The sequence below is a fragment of the Urocampus carinirostris genome, chromosome 3 (genome assembly GCF_059441175.1).
Source record: "Urocampus carinirostris isolate Australia breed hairy pipefish chromosome 3, RoL_Ucar_1.0, whole genome shotgun sequence".
In the NCBI taxonomy this organism is placed as follows: Eukaryota; Metazoa; Chordata; class Actinopteri; order Syngnathiformes; family Syngnathidae; genus Urocampus; species Urocampus carinirostris.
Window position 1 is genome coordinate 39,529,333 of NC_142351.1, and position 16,686 is coordinate 39,546,018.

The following is a 16,686-nucleotide window of genomic DNA, read 5'->3' on the forward strand; positions in this document are numbered from 1 at the left end:
TTTTTTTTTGCGTTCATCCAAACATTATCAATCATTATGTAACATTATAAACAAAATTGCTTAAGAAATGGCGAAACATTAAATCAAAAAACGGAAAAAAGAAAAAGACAAAACCAAAAAAGAAGCAAAAAAAAACTTAACAAGAGAAAAAGGAAAAGAGCGAAATACAAGAAAAACGTATGAGAGGGAAAACACCGTGAAGAAAATTAACTAAAGTTGAAAAAAAGAATAAAGTATAATGGAAAAAGGTGGAAAAATGAAGAAAAATAAAAAGCTAGAAAAGTGAAGTTAAAAGGTAAGACAAAATAAAAAAGATACAAGCAAAGAAAAAATCATAAAAATTATAAAATAGACGAAGAAAGCAAGAAACACAGCACGGAAAAGTGAAATAAAAGTTATGAAAGAAGGGAATAATTAAAAGAAGAAAATGAGAAAAAGAGAAAAAGTAAAGACAAGAAATAGAATTTAAAAGCTAGAAAAAAAGGAGAAAGGAGAAAAATTAGAAAAAAACAAGATAAAAGAAGAACATAGCTAAGAAATACAAATAAATGAATACATTCTACACTCTACAGTGAATTTTTAACTCATTTATACTTTGAACCTTTCTATACTAAGCAACTTTAAGGTTGAGCAACTCAGAATCTATGAAAAACACAACAAAATGTAAATTAAAAAGATTGTCATTTCAGTGTAACAACTAATAAGCTATGAAATACATTTTAAAAATATATACATTTAAAAAAACACGTTACATTTAAAAAAAGCACATTATCCCTGAAAAACACAGGAGACATAATTAGATAATTTACAGATCCACAAAAAAAGAAAGATAACAATTGTATCTTTTTATCCTCGATACATTTAAAGTCATCAACACCGAAATCATTGAAAACACATGCATTTGACCAATCCCAAGAAGGAAAAAAGCGTCCCTAAGGGAACAGGCTCTTGATTGGTGAAGAGTTGGTTCATAGACTCCTTCCGTTCACGAACGACACATCGTTATTAGTGAGTCTCACTGCAGGATGTATCATGCAGGATGCTGCCGACCAAGCTGTCCTGCGTCAATATGTCGGCCGCCACCTGCATCAAATGAACAGTTTGGAGCTAGACCTGCGTTAAAAAGGGAAAAGAAACAGGGGCGTGCATTGTGCACATGGATGAATAACATCTGTCTCTCGCTGCCTCCAGCAGCTGGTGCGTAATAAGATGGGACGCCCCTCGCTTGGCGTGTTCCTGCTCTCTATGGCAGGATTGTGCGCGTAAATCCCTTTTCCCCATTTCGGATCTAACGTCTTGTGTTTATAAGTGAAAAATGGCGACAGGAGCAAACTGGCAGCCCGTTTACGGAACCTCGACAAGCGGCTCCAGCGGCAGCAACAGCAGCGGCAGCGGTGGAGCAGCCAAATACGTCCCGCCATCCACATCCAACATGTTCTACGATGCAGGTTTAACGATGGAATACACGCAAGATCTTCATTTGAAGATGAGCAAGAAGATTGCGCAGTTGACAAAGGTGAGAGATACACGCTGGGCGCAGGTTTGTTATAGCGTAGTGGAGTGAATGAGAGAAGCTCTCGTAGGTTTGGGACGTTGCTTGTAAACAAGTGAAGGCATTTCATTCAGACTATGTGGTGCATTGTGCCTACTGTCATGCTCTAGTAAAAACAGAAGCAGGTCTTTGAAAATACAACGCCACAGAGGTGTTTTTCCTCATGCTTGTGTGTGCAAACTCAAATCAACTGCCTAACCTGTGCATGTTCTCAAAGCAGCCATTTCCACATGAATTAAAGAGAAGAGAAGGGGTTGGGGGCTTACGTAATGTTGGGGTGCAGGGTTTTGTCCTTGCACCTGAGAGCAGCGCTTGTACTATTTGGTAGTATTTGATTTAAGGTGGCAGCTGAGAGTTGCTTTCGCTCAACTGAAACACAATGTCTGCAAAAGACCAGGAGATGTATTTTCTTTTTATGAAACATAAGCAACAGACAAAAGGTCTACTAAACGTTTTGGGTTTTTGCACAACGTGAAACCGATTCACCTGCTCTGCAGACCAAACGAATTCAAGTTGGGTTTACGGTATTTATATGTGTAAAAAAACATGAATTTTTTAAAATCTAAAGAACTGAAAGTTTTGGTGCACCTTATATAATAAATTTGTCACGTACGATGCATAGAATTATATAGTAGAATAGTAAAAAATATTTTGTTGTCATTGTAACGTGGGAAACGCACAATGGAATTAACATTCGTCTCTGGTATCATGACTATAAATAGTGTGATAATGAGATATAATACTGTTTTTTTCAAATGTAGTCCATACTACTGGTCGGCAACCTTTTCTATACCGTGGAACGGTTTAATATCTGACAATATTATCACAGCCAGACCACCTAATGACAATATTCATAATAAAAATAACATTGATAATAATAATAATAATAATAATGAAGGGCTTAAATCCACTCTATTGTCACCTGTCCACTAAAAATCTGGATGATATCTGAATTGGCATTAGATTTTACCTCATCTTCACTCTATTCTTATTTTCAGTAGTTGTCTTGCTTTTTTCGTCTTGAAGACGCACATAATTGGTCAATCGCTGTACAACGTTGTTTTGGCTGAACTCAATCCCTTAATGCTTCATTACAATTGTAGTAGTGGAAAAATGTAATGGAGTATTATGGGAAAGAGTTATGGTTGTAATGGAGCATTATGGAAAGAAGTTCACCCAAAACAACATTATACAACAATTGACCTACCACGGGCGACTTCAAAATAAAAAAATGTGAAGCAATGTGGTACGTGAGTACAATTAGTGTTATTATGGTATAAAAACCTTAACGCCTTTTCGCTTATCATCAACAGTGTTCGCACTGCTGCAATCTGAATGTAAATCCTGTAGCATCCAATGATGAGCTTATGTGGTTCGCAGTATTGAGCGATTTTTGACGACTGATCAATTATTTCCCAAATGTAATCTAATTCACCATTGTAAAACTTAACAAACTTGGAGGTTTTTTAGTTTTAAAAATGCAAAAAATGTTACAAGCAAGCGGCACGGCGGATGAGTGGTTAGCACGTCCGTGGTACAGTTCTGGGGCCATGGGACCGAATCCTCCTGTGCAGAGTTTGCATGTTCTCCCCGTGCTTGCGTCGGTTTCCTCCGGGCACTCCGGTTTCCTCCCACATTTCAAAAACATGCATGTCAGGTTAATTGGTTGGTCCAAATTGTCCCTAGGTGTGAATGAACGAGTGAATTGTCTGTCTCTGTGTGCCCTGCGACTGGCTGGCAACCAGTTCAGGGTGTCCCCTGCCCACTGCCCGAAGATAGCTGGGATTGGCTCCTGCACCCCCGCGACCCTACTGAGGATAAGCAGATAATGGATAGATGGATGTTATAAGCAAGAAGCAAGGGCAATTTTTTTCTTTCAGGCGGCACGGTACCAAACGACCCAGTCCGCCGCCCGGTGGTAGCTGACCACTGAACCATACTACTGGTGATCCCGGGGTTAGAATTCGGTCCTTTCATTGCCCTGACCTAGGTTTGATTCCCGTTGCCTCCAAGCGCAAGGGCTGCACGTTCATACACGTATAAATGCGGTAGTTGTGAATGTGATCATGTGACAGCATGGCTCGATTCAAACGTGCACAGCTGAGCTAAACTAAATCCATTTTGTCCGAGTTTGCTTTGCAGTAATTCACAACAAAATCCCTGTATGCTTTAATGACAACAAATGAGATGACTTTCTGGCAAGCCACAAAAACATTAATAAGGATTATTAATGTGTGGCGCTACATCCGTTTGTTTTTGCATCCCAAAGGGGAGTTTTTTTCTGCTATGGTGTCATTTAGAGATTAGCTAAGCAGGGATTTTCTTTTTCTTGTTATTTAGTGTCACAAGTAGTTTGGAGACCATTTCTCTTTGCAAAGGGAGTCTTTTTATAATATTATTGCACCAAAATGCATTCAGTGTTTTTGGGGAAAAAAATCTCAAAGCATCCTGCATATCAGTGCATTGAAAGTTACCTTTTACACTGTATATTGGAATTGGTAGCATTGTTTTTCATTTTACTTAAATAACTTTTTTTTCCTCAATAAGAAATGATGGACCTAGTAAGTTGGAGGCAAAACGTGTTTTTTTTTTTTTTGTAAAACAGAACAAATTGAGCTAAATGGAGTGGGAAATATCGGATTAGCGTCAAGATGATTTTGTACAACTAGATGGTATTATTGTTTCATGTTAGCGACAGAAATACTCATCTTGCACATTCAGAGGAATTGGTATTCTGAACACTAAGCAACTTGTGGACTCCCAAACCATCTTGTTAATTGTATATTACAATTGACCACCCCCTTCCCTTGAACATTTATAAATGTACCGTTTGAAATTGTCTAATAATTTCTTTAAACAACTGTAAAATAAAGCACGATCATTGATTTCAACCATTCTTGGACAGCTGTTCAAAATATCTGATACACTGGCCCTCAAGAGTTCTACTGCTGTATTTTAAATATTTTTCCTCCTTCTAAAACTCCAAATTCAAAGGCCTCTTATAAAGCAGGTAATACCAGTGCCGATCATTTGAGTACTAGTGGATGAAAAGAAATGCAGCCCTCGAGGATCACAGCTTGAGTAGTTAATTTTGTTGAGCTGTATCTAGGCTAAGCAAGAAATTCAATTCCATATCTCATCCTATCTTTGTGCACAGAACCTGAGGCAAGGTGAAGAAAGTCTGTTTCAGCTTTGTGTTTTGTGCAAACCTTTGATGGAAGCTGCCTTTAATTATACATAGTTATTGTAATGATGCCAGCTGCTTTCGTCTCTTCTTTTCTTCCCATGTACCTCGTCTTTCAAGTGGACACGTCACGTATTTGTCTGCACACAACGCTGTTGTTGGCCTCTATCAACCTGCTTCTTTTGTTATCGTCACATTATGATCTTACTACTAAGTCAAACGCATTATGTTGAATGAGAGCTCAAAAAAGCATCAACACTTAAACAGGGTTGATTTATTTTATCGAAATCCATAAAATCTCCGATCTCTAAATAAAAAAGCTTTTTGCATCTTTCTTTCAGCAAGAAAATTGCTATTTTATTACTTACAATATACTTTGTTATTGAAGCTTTACAAAGTTTGCATCATTTTTACTTATATCTCATATGCTCGTTCATGATGCGTGCAAGTACGTGCATTTATTGGATGCGCTTAAATAAACTCATTTTTGGGGCATTTGGACTGTCAATAAAAGAGGCATATTTTCACAATTGTCATGCTACACCAGGGGAAACCTATAGCCCATTACATCATGCTTGGAGAAAAAAATGGAACCTCCACAATTAATTGAAATTAATACATGCAAGGCTCGGTCCAGTTATGAAGGGCAAGGTCTTAATCACAATTTGCAGTCAAGGTATCACACCAACATACCCTGTTTTGGTTGTACATTGTTAAAGACTCGTTTATATGGAAGCTCATTAAACAATAAATGTTCACTGTTGAGACACTTCATGACAAAAAACAACATTACAAACTGTAAACACCCAAAAACTAGCAAAGCAGCCAGAGCAATTTGATTGGGTGAACAGTAAGAATAGGAGGGAGCTATACACACAGCACGCGCACGGCTTCTTCCCTTCACCAAGTGTTGTCTGCACCGAAGGTATATTCATTGGTATCCTTGTTTGCAATATTTATTGATATTTTTACAAAAGACCGTTGCTCGGACATTGTTTTGAAGCCATGGTTTAGGACAAAAATGATGGTCAAAATGAGCCTCTACACTTAGGTAACTGCAGGAGGAATACACATTTTAAGTAGTAAATTTGTAGTGAAATGTGACACAAGCTCTGGCATTATTATTATTATGATTTCATAGATTTGATCAAATCAATAAATGACACACAGTGAACTGAAATGTGCTGAAGAATTAGCTTTTGTCTGGAAAGCGGTTTTGATGGTTTTATCTTAACATAAATGGTGTTGCTTTCTGAAAATCAGAAATCAATAATAATTATTTTGTAGTTGTTTTGAGTCAAAAAAGTTCAAGACCCCTGTGCTACACTAACAAATAGAAACATAAAGAAATATGTGGCAACGAGCATTACTTCCCTTGACAGCACTCTCCCCACACCCCATTCTTCCTACCTAATTTGTTCGGCCCCGAACAGCTTTTTTAAAATGTTCAACTTCTAAAGGACACCTAAACAACAACCAAACCTTTAATATATGACGTTTGTTTACAGAAATAATATGAAAACATACGAGTCTACAAAGATATTTACTCCTGGCCATTAATACATTTCACTTTGAGTTTTTATATATATATATATATATATATATATATATATATATATATATATATATATATATATATATATATATATATATATATATATATATATATATATATATATATATATAAATAGAATATCTACGCTGAATATTTCCCCAAATTTTGAAAGAGTAAGACAATATTTTGTTATAACTACCCCATTTGGAGCACTGCTTTATTTTGCTTTAACAAATATTTTCTTTTTATCGAGAATTTGGCAGAAGAATAACCCCCAAAAAGTAATGCATTTTAAGGCAAGACTATTGCAATACAATTAAATACTTCAGCATTATATTGCAATATTAAACAGTTCCCTGGTGATCCCCTTTCAAACTACAAATGTATTCCCCTTGTTAAAATGACTTGATATTGTTTCAATATTAAATTGTATTGTTACAGTTGCTATACTGTGGTTCACTCTTCACGGCCTCGGTACTTCACTGATTTGCATCAGGCATTGTGTTCTGCATTGACTTGTTTAACTGACTTGTTTATACAGTTCTTTTCCTTTTTTGAAAAAATGCTTGAGCCTTTTAAAAAAATGTTTGTTCTTTAGTTTCTCTGTATAATATTATTTCATTATAAAATAATTATAAAAAAGTCAAGATCCCTTCTTCATGGATACCTCTCATCGCGGGTCCTTTTTGGAATTTAACCCCTGCGATAAATGAGGGTTTACTGTAAATTATATACCTAAATTAAGCAATAACGATGAGTATTCACACTCAAACTCCGTAAATTGAATATCCTTAGAAAGTAGGTTTGACGTTAGAGGTGAATGAAGCAGATGCTACTATTTTAAATTTCCTAACTCGCCTTCTCAAAATGCAAATAAGCCAGCTCTGGTAAATTTACTATTCAGCCCACAGTGTTCTATGTTTTGCCTTTGGAGAAATGGTGGCTGTCTCAGTCGGCTGTAGCTCTTTTTTTAATTACATAAACCTTCTCCGTTCACAGGAGCATATCTATCAGCTGCAGCACTGAGGCAGCTTATGCTTGTGGGAGTGAGTGAGCATGAGCAAGAAAGACGTGTTGTTGTACTCGACTCTCGCTCGCTGATTGAAGTCTAACACCCATAAAATGAACACTCAAGTATGCAACTGCTTTGGAAAACACGACCTTGGATATAGTAGATACAACGTGGTTTATCATTGTGCAGCTATCGATCCAAGATCGACAACATGGCAGTCACACAATCCTTAGTCTGTCATCCTGTCGTCTTCCAGGTTATCTATGCGCTCAACACCAAAAATGATGAGCACGAAGAGGAGATTGATTCACTAAGAGAAGCCCATGAGGATGAGGTATTGATTTCTACTCACCATTTAAAAACAATTTTTGTGACAGGCTTCCCTTATGGACTTTGAATACTAGACAAAGGATGTTGTAAATTCTTGTTGTGAAAAAGGTGATTAAGCCAACAAAAGTATATTTGTCTAGAAAATATTGGTTGTGCCTCCTTATACCTTACATTGGGGTGCGCAATATGGTCCAAAATATCAATACATTTTTAAAAACAAAACTCAGATCTCGTCTTTATCACAATCCATAAAGAAAAAAAACAAAAAGGGTGACTCTTTAGCACATTTTTATTTCATTTTTCACCTAAAGAAACAACATTTGCCGTTTTAGGATACCAAATAATTGCTATTTTCCAATGTGACTCGCGGCTGCATTAGCGAAAATACAAGTTTAATCCAGGCCTAAGTGCTTCTGGCCGTGTCCAGAATTATAGCATTAGCATTGGTAGTTAAGGTCCGTGAATTTGGCATTATATACTCTTATTTAGCACTGACTCCTAAAGTGATGGCAGTTGCTAAAGCAAAAATGGCCACGAAATGTATGCTATCACTTCAATCATCAAAAATATGGGTTTAATGCAGGCCTAAATGCTAACAGACGTGTCTACAATTCTAGTAATAACATTGGTAGTTAAAGTCAGTGAACATGACATTGCCTGCAAAATTATTTCGCAATAATCCTTAAATAGATGCTAGTCACTAAAGCAAATCTATCCACCAAATTTATGACATTCGCTTTGTAAAAATATATGAAAGTTTAAAACATAATATCCTAGTGACTGTATCCACAATTCTAGCCTTGGAATTTGTAGTTAAGGTCCTAGAACTTGACATAAAATGCTAGTTATTATTTAGCAATCACCCCTAAAATAATGCTAGCTGCATAAGTCAATCTAGCCACCAAATTGATACATATTTGCTAATGCGACTAGCAGCTGTGTTAGCAAAAATATAGGCTAAACCCAGGCCAAAGAGCGAGCGACAACTTCCATAATCCTAGCATTAGTTGCTGAGGTGTGTGAACCTGGCATTAGCTGCTAAATTATTCAGCTTCAACTCCTCAAGTGATGCTAGTTGCTAATGCGAAAACGTCCACCAAATAATTACTATTCCAATGCGACCAGCAGCTACATTAGGGAAATACAGGATTATTCCAGGCCCAAGTGCTAGCTGCAATGTCCACAATTCTAGCATCAACATTGGTAATTAAGGTCAGTGAACGTTGCATTAGCTGCTTTATTTTTTTGCATTAGGGTTGCGTTAGCGAAAATATGGACTAAATCCAAGCCAGATCTGCCGTAACAAACCAGAGAATGTTTGACGATATTTACATTTTATGAGATCACAATCTCGTCACCCACCCGTTTTTTTCTGATGTCATTTTTCTTGAGATGAATACTTAAACTGTTTTTGTCTGGCTTAGGTGCAGCACATCGTGACAGAAACCCGAGACAAAATCATGCAGTACAAGAGCAAAATGGTGGACGAGGCTGACTTGCGCCGCCGGCTGACTAGTCTGGAGGAATCTGTCGAGCTACACGAACATATGAAAAGACAGGTTACAATTTGAGACCTAATTTATTGGTTTCTGGAATACATTTACAGATGACCCTTGGGATATGACATTAATCCTTTCTGAGATGGGATTCGCAAAGTAAAATTCTTGTTAGATCGGGATTAAAACTGATAGTAATCAGCTTGAGTTTTTCTAACTGCCTTTTCCCCGGTACTACAGATAACCACAATAACATAACAAATTAGTACATAGTAAGTACTACGTATGTGTAATGTATATGGATACGTTCAAATAAATATAAGTGTAAAGGAAAAATGAAATCGTATTCACTTTTAGTTTAATGTGACTTGAGCTACTCGGGTAGAGTAGCAAGTGGATGCAGAAGGGGGGCAGTGGATTAAAAATAAAACTACAAAACTTGCTTTTGTAAACACTGTCAAGCCCTCATAAGATTTCTTGATTTTCCTTATTTTCAATAATAAAATAATCATTGATTGGTTATGGCTACAAGACTTAGCAAGAGAAGCGATTCATATGACTCCTTTCTATTTCTTCATAAACGCATGCTTCTTTCCCATGGTTATTATGTTTTTTCTTTTGTCATTAGCAACACCGCAAGCCATAGCAAATAAATGTACAGTACAAAAATACAGTACTGTATCACTGAATCGCAACGTACACAAGACACTGCACTAAATAGCATTGTGGCATGTAGATCATGCGTAGATCGCATATTTGTACTTTCACATTTTCATGTTGCAAACTAATAGCGGACTAGCATTTTATGTGGCTTTAACCAATAGCAGACAGGCATCTGAGAGGTGGAACTCGTAATATGCACGGACACCGACAGCTTAGTTTAAATTCTATACATCTTGGGGCACGTAAAATATTTGTTATTGTTGATGATGTGTAGTAGGAAAAATGGCATAAGAGGGTTTGAAAAATCATCTTATTCCTCTCCTTAAACTGAACACGTAAAGAGAGAACGATATATCCAGGGGGTCTTCTGTAATTGTGGTTTCAATTTATTTTGGAGCCGAAAACAGTTTCAGAATTGTAAACTATACTATTAGTGTCTCTGACTCACCCTGAATTTGAATATTGGCTCTGTCTTTAGTTTGCATTTTCTTATAGCCCAGTTTACTACTGAAATGGGAAAACAATCTACAAACCAATTTAGTGCTGACAGAAAAAAATAGACTGTCTTTATTTGCTCTGTCACTGACTCAAGTGTGGGAGACAGAATACTGAAACAGGACGTGATGGATGCTTCTTTATTTTGCAGGCTCTTGCTGAGTTTGAGATGTACAGACAAAGAATGGAAGATTCACACCTTTGCACCGAAGCCCAACACACACAACGTGTGGTTTCAATGAGCAGAGAGGTATACATACACACACACACAGAAGCAGGCAAATTTATGTGAATAATATAGCGTTAGATCCTGCCTGACACTCAAAAGGTCCCCGTTTCGAGACCTGGTAGAAACATATGTTGTCCTGGAGAGGGATGGGCGCCACCAGGCTGTACTTTCCCAAGATACACACCAGGAAATGGTGCCCCTACCACCCTGGTGGTTAAGGGATCCAACCAACCAACGATATTCACCTATAAAAAAATTAACTCTAGAAATGTCTTTTTTTTAGTGCCGGTAGTTTCTGAGTAATTCTCTGTTGATTAGTGGAAAATGGTATCTATCTTTTAACTGGCTCTAGTTTTAAAAGTATTGTATTAAACTTTACACAATAGTTGATTGATGATTATTTATTTCCAAATAAAAGTAAAACAAGCTTGTTTTTTTAGTGGTACTAAATATTTAAATTTTTCATTTCATTTTTACTAAACATGAATTGCATTTTTTTAATTGGCTCTAGTTTTAAAAGTACTGTATTAATCTTCTGACAAGTAATTAATGGCTAATGAATTAAATGAATAAAGTTTATTTGGGCACAGCCTAGAGAAAACGCATCTACCACTAATCAAAAAAAGAGAATCACAAAATATTTACACAAACAACAGTTGAACAATACAATAACATACATAAACAGTATTACATGATTTGCACATTTTCAAATATTTCTACGTTTTCAAATCTATTAAAGGGAAATAGACTGTTTTCTGCTTATGTTGGCAACCATTTGGAATTTTTGTCGGACTTTTTCAGCATCAATTGCATTTTCTTCAATTGGCTCTAGTTTTAAACGTACTATTGTAATGTTTTCACAAATAAGATAGATAGATAGACGGACAGACAGACAGACAGACAGACAGACGGACGGACGGACGGACGGACGGACAGATAGATAGATAGATAGATAGATAGATAGATAGATAGATAGATAGATAGATAGATAGATAGATAGATAGATAGATAGATAGATAGATAGATAGATAGATAGATACATACTTTATTCACCCCGTAGGGAAATTCACACTTCCAGCACATCTTTGTGTTGAAAAATAAAATAATAAAATAAAAGATATAGAATACAAAAATACCTACTATAACGTGTTGATATAGAGTATTTAAAGAGTGCTAAGGAAAATACACACTGTAATAAAAATAATAATAATATGCAATAATATCCAAATGTGGGGTGGGGTTTAATGTGGGCTTTTACTCCCCCGGATGGAGTTAAGGAGCCTCATGGCATGAGGAAGAAATTAACTCCTCAGTCTGTCCGTGGAACAAAACTGTGACAGCAGTCTGTCACTGAAGCTGCTCTTCTGTTTGGAGATGATGCTGTGTAGTGGATGTGATGAATTGTCCATGATTGACCCCAGCTCGTTCAGTGCTTAGCCTCTACCTTAGCTCCGGATCTGCAGCCACGATAGGGCCCCCTCACCTCGTAAGGTAAATGGGGAATCACGCCGGCACGAGAATTCTTCAGAGAAAGGAGTTGATTCCTCGAATAAACGCATTTTTGTATGTTAAAATAATGAATAGATAATTGATTTTTGTCTATTAAGATTCATTTATTTCCCAATAAAAATGAAGTAGCTTGTTTTCTGCTCATTCATATATTTAATATATATATATATATATATATATATATATATATATATATATATATATATATATATATATATATATATATATTATCCATTTTTGTAGATTTTTTAGTGCATTATTTGTATTTCTTTTATTTTCCTCTAGTTGCTAGTGCTATGTTATTTTTTACAAAATATGTTGATTAGTTAGCGTGTGTGTTGCACAGTTTTGAGGTCATGAGATCAAACATACCTGTCTGGAGTTTGCATGTTCCCCCCATGCTTGCGTGGATGTCCTCCGGGCACTCCGGTTTCCTCCCACATTCCAAAAACATGCATGCATGTCAGGTTAATTGGCCGATTAAAATTGTCCCTAGGTGTGAATGAGCGAGTGAGTTGCCCTCTGCCCACTGCCCGAAGATAGCTGGGATGGGCTCCAGCACCCCCGCGACCCTCCTGAGGATAAGCGGTGCAGATAATGGATGGATGGATGAATGTTGATTGGTAATTCATTTGCAAGTATTAAAAACAAAATAGTTTATTTCCTAAAAAAAAAAAAGGAATCTTGTTTTTTTGCTAATGTTGCACAATATTTCAAAAATGTTTGATCTTCATGAAACACGAAAGCTGCGTATGTTAATGATCAGATTGAATTTCAACCAGCTGACAATTACATCCAGCCACAACAAACTACAGGAAACTGTTGAAACGTTCTTGGCACTAAAAATGTTTCTTGATCAGTGAGCTGCTTCTTCACGCTGGCAATATGCCAGCCTAGTTTTGAATTAGTTGCTTTTATGCAAAAATAGTTTCCCCTAAACTTATTTTGTGGATTGGCCACTTGCAATACTGAGATTCTGGAACGCAAATATTCATTAGTAATTAAAAACTTAAAGCCAGAATGTGTAATATTTGACTACTAGTTGGCACTGTGTTGTCTGGTATGAGCGAGTGCCAGTGATGCACAGCACAGCATGGCAGCATCCTGCCAGACAATATGGCACCAACTTTAGTGGGGATTCCATTGTTTAAGACCTAGAAAAACTTCTCAAACCATGCTTTTAAAAAATAGAAAGGCCTGTCACAAAAAATAAAAACTATAATTGGTATGATACTAAATGTATTTTTGCCTAGTATTTAAATCAACGTTTTTTTTGTCTTGTTTTTTATTGGATGAATGTTTTTTGTACCACTAGGAGGCACTAAATATTACACACTGTCCCTTTAGCCGCCTTTGTTTGTGTCAGTGATAATCTGGTGTAATTATGATATAATTTGATGTTAAATTTTGTCTTTCTGTACCTTTATAAAGGCGTTATCGATTTACCATTTTCTTGATATGGTCTTTCAATGTTCATAAAATACTTGCAGGATACTGGACATCCTGCTGGTTGCAGCTGTTTGAAAAAAATCATCGCTTGAATCATAGCAACTCAATTGTAAAAACGAATTAAATAATACAATTTTAATCATTGCATTCCACACCGCAAACATTTTTTATTTTTCCCCCAATGTACAGTCCCTCAATATTCTTTTTGGACCTTGGAGTGGACATAAACCACAGCATTTCATATTGCATTTTTTAATATTTATTTTTTTCCACTTCACGCTTGTGTGATTCATTTTAGCTGAATGTTTCTTATGCTAGACAAGCTGCAAGCATTCCGCTCGTGTCAGCTCAGCTCAAGTTGTTACAGTGAATTATATTTTGCAGTTTTGGAGTAAACGACTTTGTGGAAGTCGGGCTCGGCACAAATTGTCCCTTCCGAACGGAATAGAATATTTCCCGTGATCTCACTAGGTGGAGGAGATGCGTCGAGATTTTGAGGAGAAGCTGCGGGCGTTCAGCCAAGCTCAGGCCCAGTTTGAGGCGGAAAAGCGACGAGCACTTGAGGAGCTGAGGTGCAGCCACCGGGATGAGGTGGAGGAACTCCTAAACAGCCAACAGAACCAGAGTGCGACTTCCACTGAAGACCAGGAGAAATTGGCTGAGCTCCATAGACAAGAGGTGGGACAGAAAGGAAGATAGAAGAGGTTGACGTTCACTACCTCTAGTTTATGGAGAGTCAAATCCTTTGTGCAGCAAGTTACTTAAATGGATAATTGCTATTTTTGGTGGCCTTATTTTTTGTTGTGGTTGTTGCATGTCATCCCGCTCTTTTACACACATTTTTCTTTTCCTATCAACTTAATCTAGCAAATCTGAAAAATGACAAAATCTATACAAGTAAAATGTATTAGTATTTGCAAATCACTACAGCCACGTGCAGACCTGGTGCCATCGGTGTGCGTCACTGCTAGCAATAAGCTTTTTGCTTCTGGCGTTTGGTTTGCGGGTGCACTTTTTGAATGAAAATGACATCAAGTATCAAATATGGAAAAGCCACAGGAAAACAGACAGCCGCTCACTCACAACGCGTGTGCTCAAAATACAAAACAACAGAGTAATATCTGGAAACGTTTCAGACACACTTTTCAGATACATTAGTCTCTAGTCGCCAAAATGTCCTCAAAATACAAGGAGAAGCAGAAACTGACAAGGAGAAGTCCATTACTGTGGCAACCATCATGAAAGTGACGGTGTTGCAATTGTGACAGTACTTTCTTTTATCTTTTGCATAGGCATGTTGTGTTCTTTGACTATACATTAGTTCCTAGGTAAATTGGTAGGACGCTTTTATTAACACTGTGAAATTACAAAATTATAACTGATGTCGCCATTTTGAATGGCCAGGTAATGGCAAATGCGTGATCAACACAATTTGAAGCATTAACGGCGTCTTGCTATTGGCGACCTGTCTGCAAATGGCATTAGGCTGTATATATATTTATAAAATGTACAAAAGGACAATAAAATGAGTTCTTAAGAAACACTAAGAAGGATGGTCCGTTCTCACCTTGAGCCAGGGAATTAAAGGTGCTTAAGATAATTTCAGCAGTTATGAACTGCACTTAAGATGTTTAGTTTGCTTTAATTTTTTCATGACACATAAGAGAACAAATGAAAAAGCCACGAATTTTATTGCATTAGTGTCGTAATCTGATTTACAGTTGTTGTTGGTAAAATTTGATGAAACAATTGAAGTGAAAGACTGACATTGAATTTGTACTGGAGGGTAACCTCTAAAGCTGCTTTATTTTAATAATTTATTAAAAATTGTCAAAAAGACAATTGAATTGGATCAAATAAAAAAAATCTATACTGTTTAATAATATCCAAATGTATAATAAAATTGTAAAAAGATGCCTGTAATTCAGTTTATGTTGGATTTAGTGGATTTGAAGGTTTTTTAATCCAAAAGGTATGTAAACAGTTAATCGAAATATAAAAGTAGTTGTCAATTAATGTGATTATTTGATAGATATTGATAGATATTACACTTTTGATACAAATTCTTATATAAATACTGTAATTAATCTGTAATGTATCTTACTTTTAACAAAACGATTGCCTAATGTCGTTTTCATAAGCCTAAGGCAAATTTCTGTGTAATTTTTTTTGCAGTCCTTTTAATAATGTATTTGTTTCTAGGAATGCGAGAGATTTAGGGATAGAAACAAATGCCAAAATCCTTCCTTTTTTAACCAACTTTTAACCACACATTTGAATTGTTAACAGCAGCAACTATCTTTATTTTATTATTGTTATTTTTTTTTTACAAACAGGTAGAGTCTTTGATGGAGCGGGTAGAGGAGCTCACCAAGGATAAGGTCAGGGTAGTGGAGGAATATGAGGCCAAACTGGCCAAAGCTCAGGAGTATTACGAACGTGAGCTGGAGGCCATGACAAGGACACACCAGCTTACCACTGAAAACCTGCTGGCCTGGAAAAGGACTGAGGTGTAATCCCTTTTTAACACATTCAGCCTCTGGTCTCCTAGGTCCCACTTACCCATGCTATTGCCTGCACGTTTTCAGGTAGAGCTTCGGAAAGAGTTCCAGGCACAGGAGACGGCGCTGCAGCGCTCACTTTCAAAACTGAGAAGCGAGCTGCAGAGAGCACAGGAAGAAGCGCGCGAGAACCGCGACAAAACCAACAGACTTCAGACGTCACTGGTTAATGCTGAGGGAACCATCAAAGTAAACAAATTCTGCGATTTGATTAGATCCATGAGAAGTTAGAACATAAAAATACTTGGTTACCATACTTGAGCTTCTTTTCCATCAATATTTCATGAACTGTATGCTGTAGAATCTGCACAAGCAACTAGAGGAAGCCATCCAGGACGGTGAAATCTGGGTGATGCAGCTAAAAGACACAGAGTATGAACTCGAAGGCTGCAGAGAACGAGTACAGCAGCAGGCAACAGAGATTCTCCATAAAGCTAGTGAGCCACCATGTTAAAGCATACACACTCTTTGATTGCACGGTTCCAACACAACATTCACCTGCTTACAATCCACTCTACCGATTGCCATCATACTACATATATGATATATACAATGCCCATCTTATGTCTCCTTAGTCCTGGGGTCGGCTCATTGCAGTATGTGGCTCTTTAACTCTGCCTAGTGGCTTCCTGGAACCTTTCCAAAAATGTT

General features: G+C 36.9%; 1 protein-coding gene across 5 annotated transcripts in view; it reads left to right on the forward strand.

Moving 5' to 3' along the window:
- The first annotated feature begins 1,014 nt into the window (after positions 1–1,014).
- The window catches only part of LOC148369679 (protein FAM184A-like), a 42,321-nt gene continuing 26,649 nt past the window's right edge, over positions 1,015–16,686 (forward strand). For 4 of the 5 annotated variants that reach the window (XM_088331796.1, XM_088331800.1, XM_088331801.1 and 1 more), the window contains exons 1-8: positions 1,015–1,516; positions 7,560–7,637; positions 9,058–9,192; positions 10,439–10,537; positions 13,946–14,152; positions 15,811–15,984; positions 16,063–16,224; positions 16,337–16,472. In XM_088331796.1, coding sequence (XP_088187922.1) covers positions 1,316–1,516; positions 7,560–7,637; positions 9,058–9,192; positions 10,439–10,537; positions 13,946–14,152; positions 15,811–15,984; positions 16,063–16,224; positions 16,337–16,472 — 1,192 coding nt within the window. In that variant the 5' untranslated portion in view covers positions 1,015–1,315. The remainder of the gene's footprint in view (positions 1,517–7,559; positions 7,638–9,057; positions 9,193–10,438; positions 10,538–13,945; positions 14,153–15,810; positions 15,985–16,062; positions 16,225–16,336; positions 16,473–16,686) is intronic. The other variant, XM_088331799.1, reaches the window with a different exon arrangement.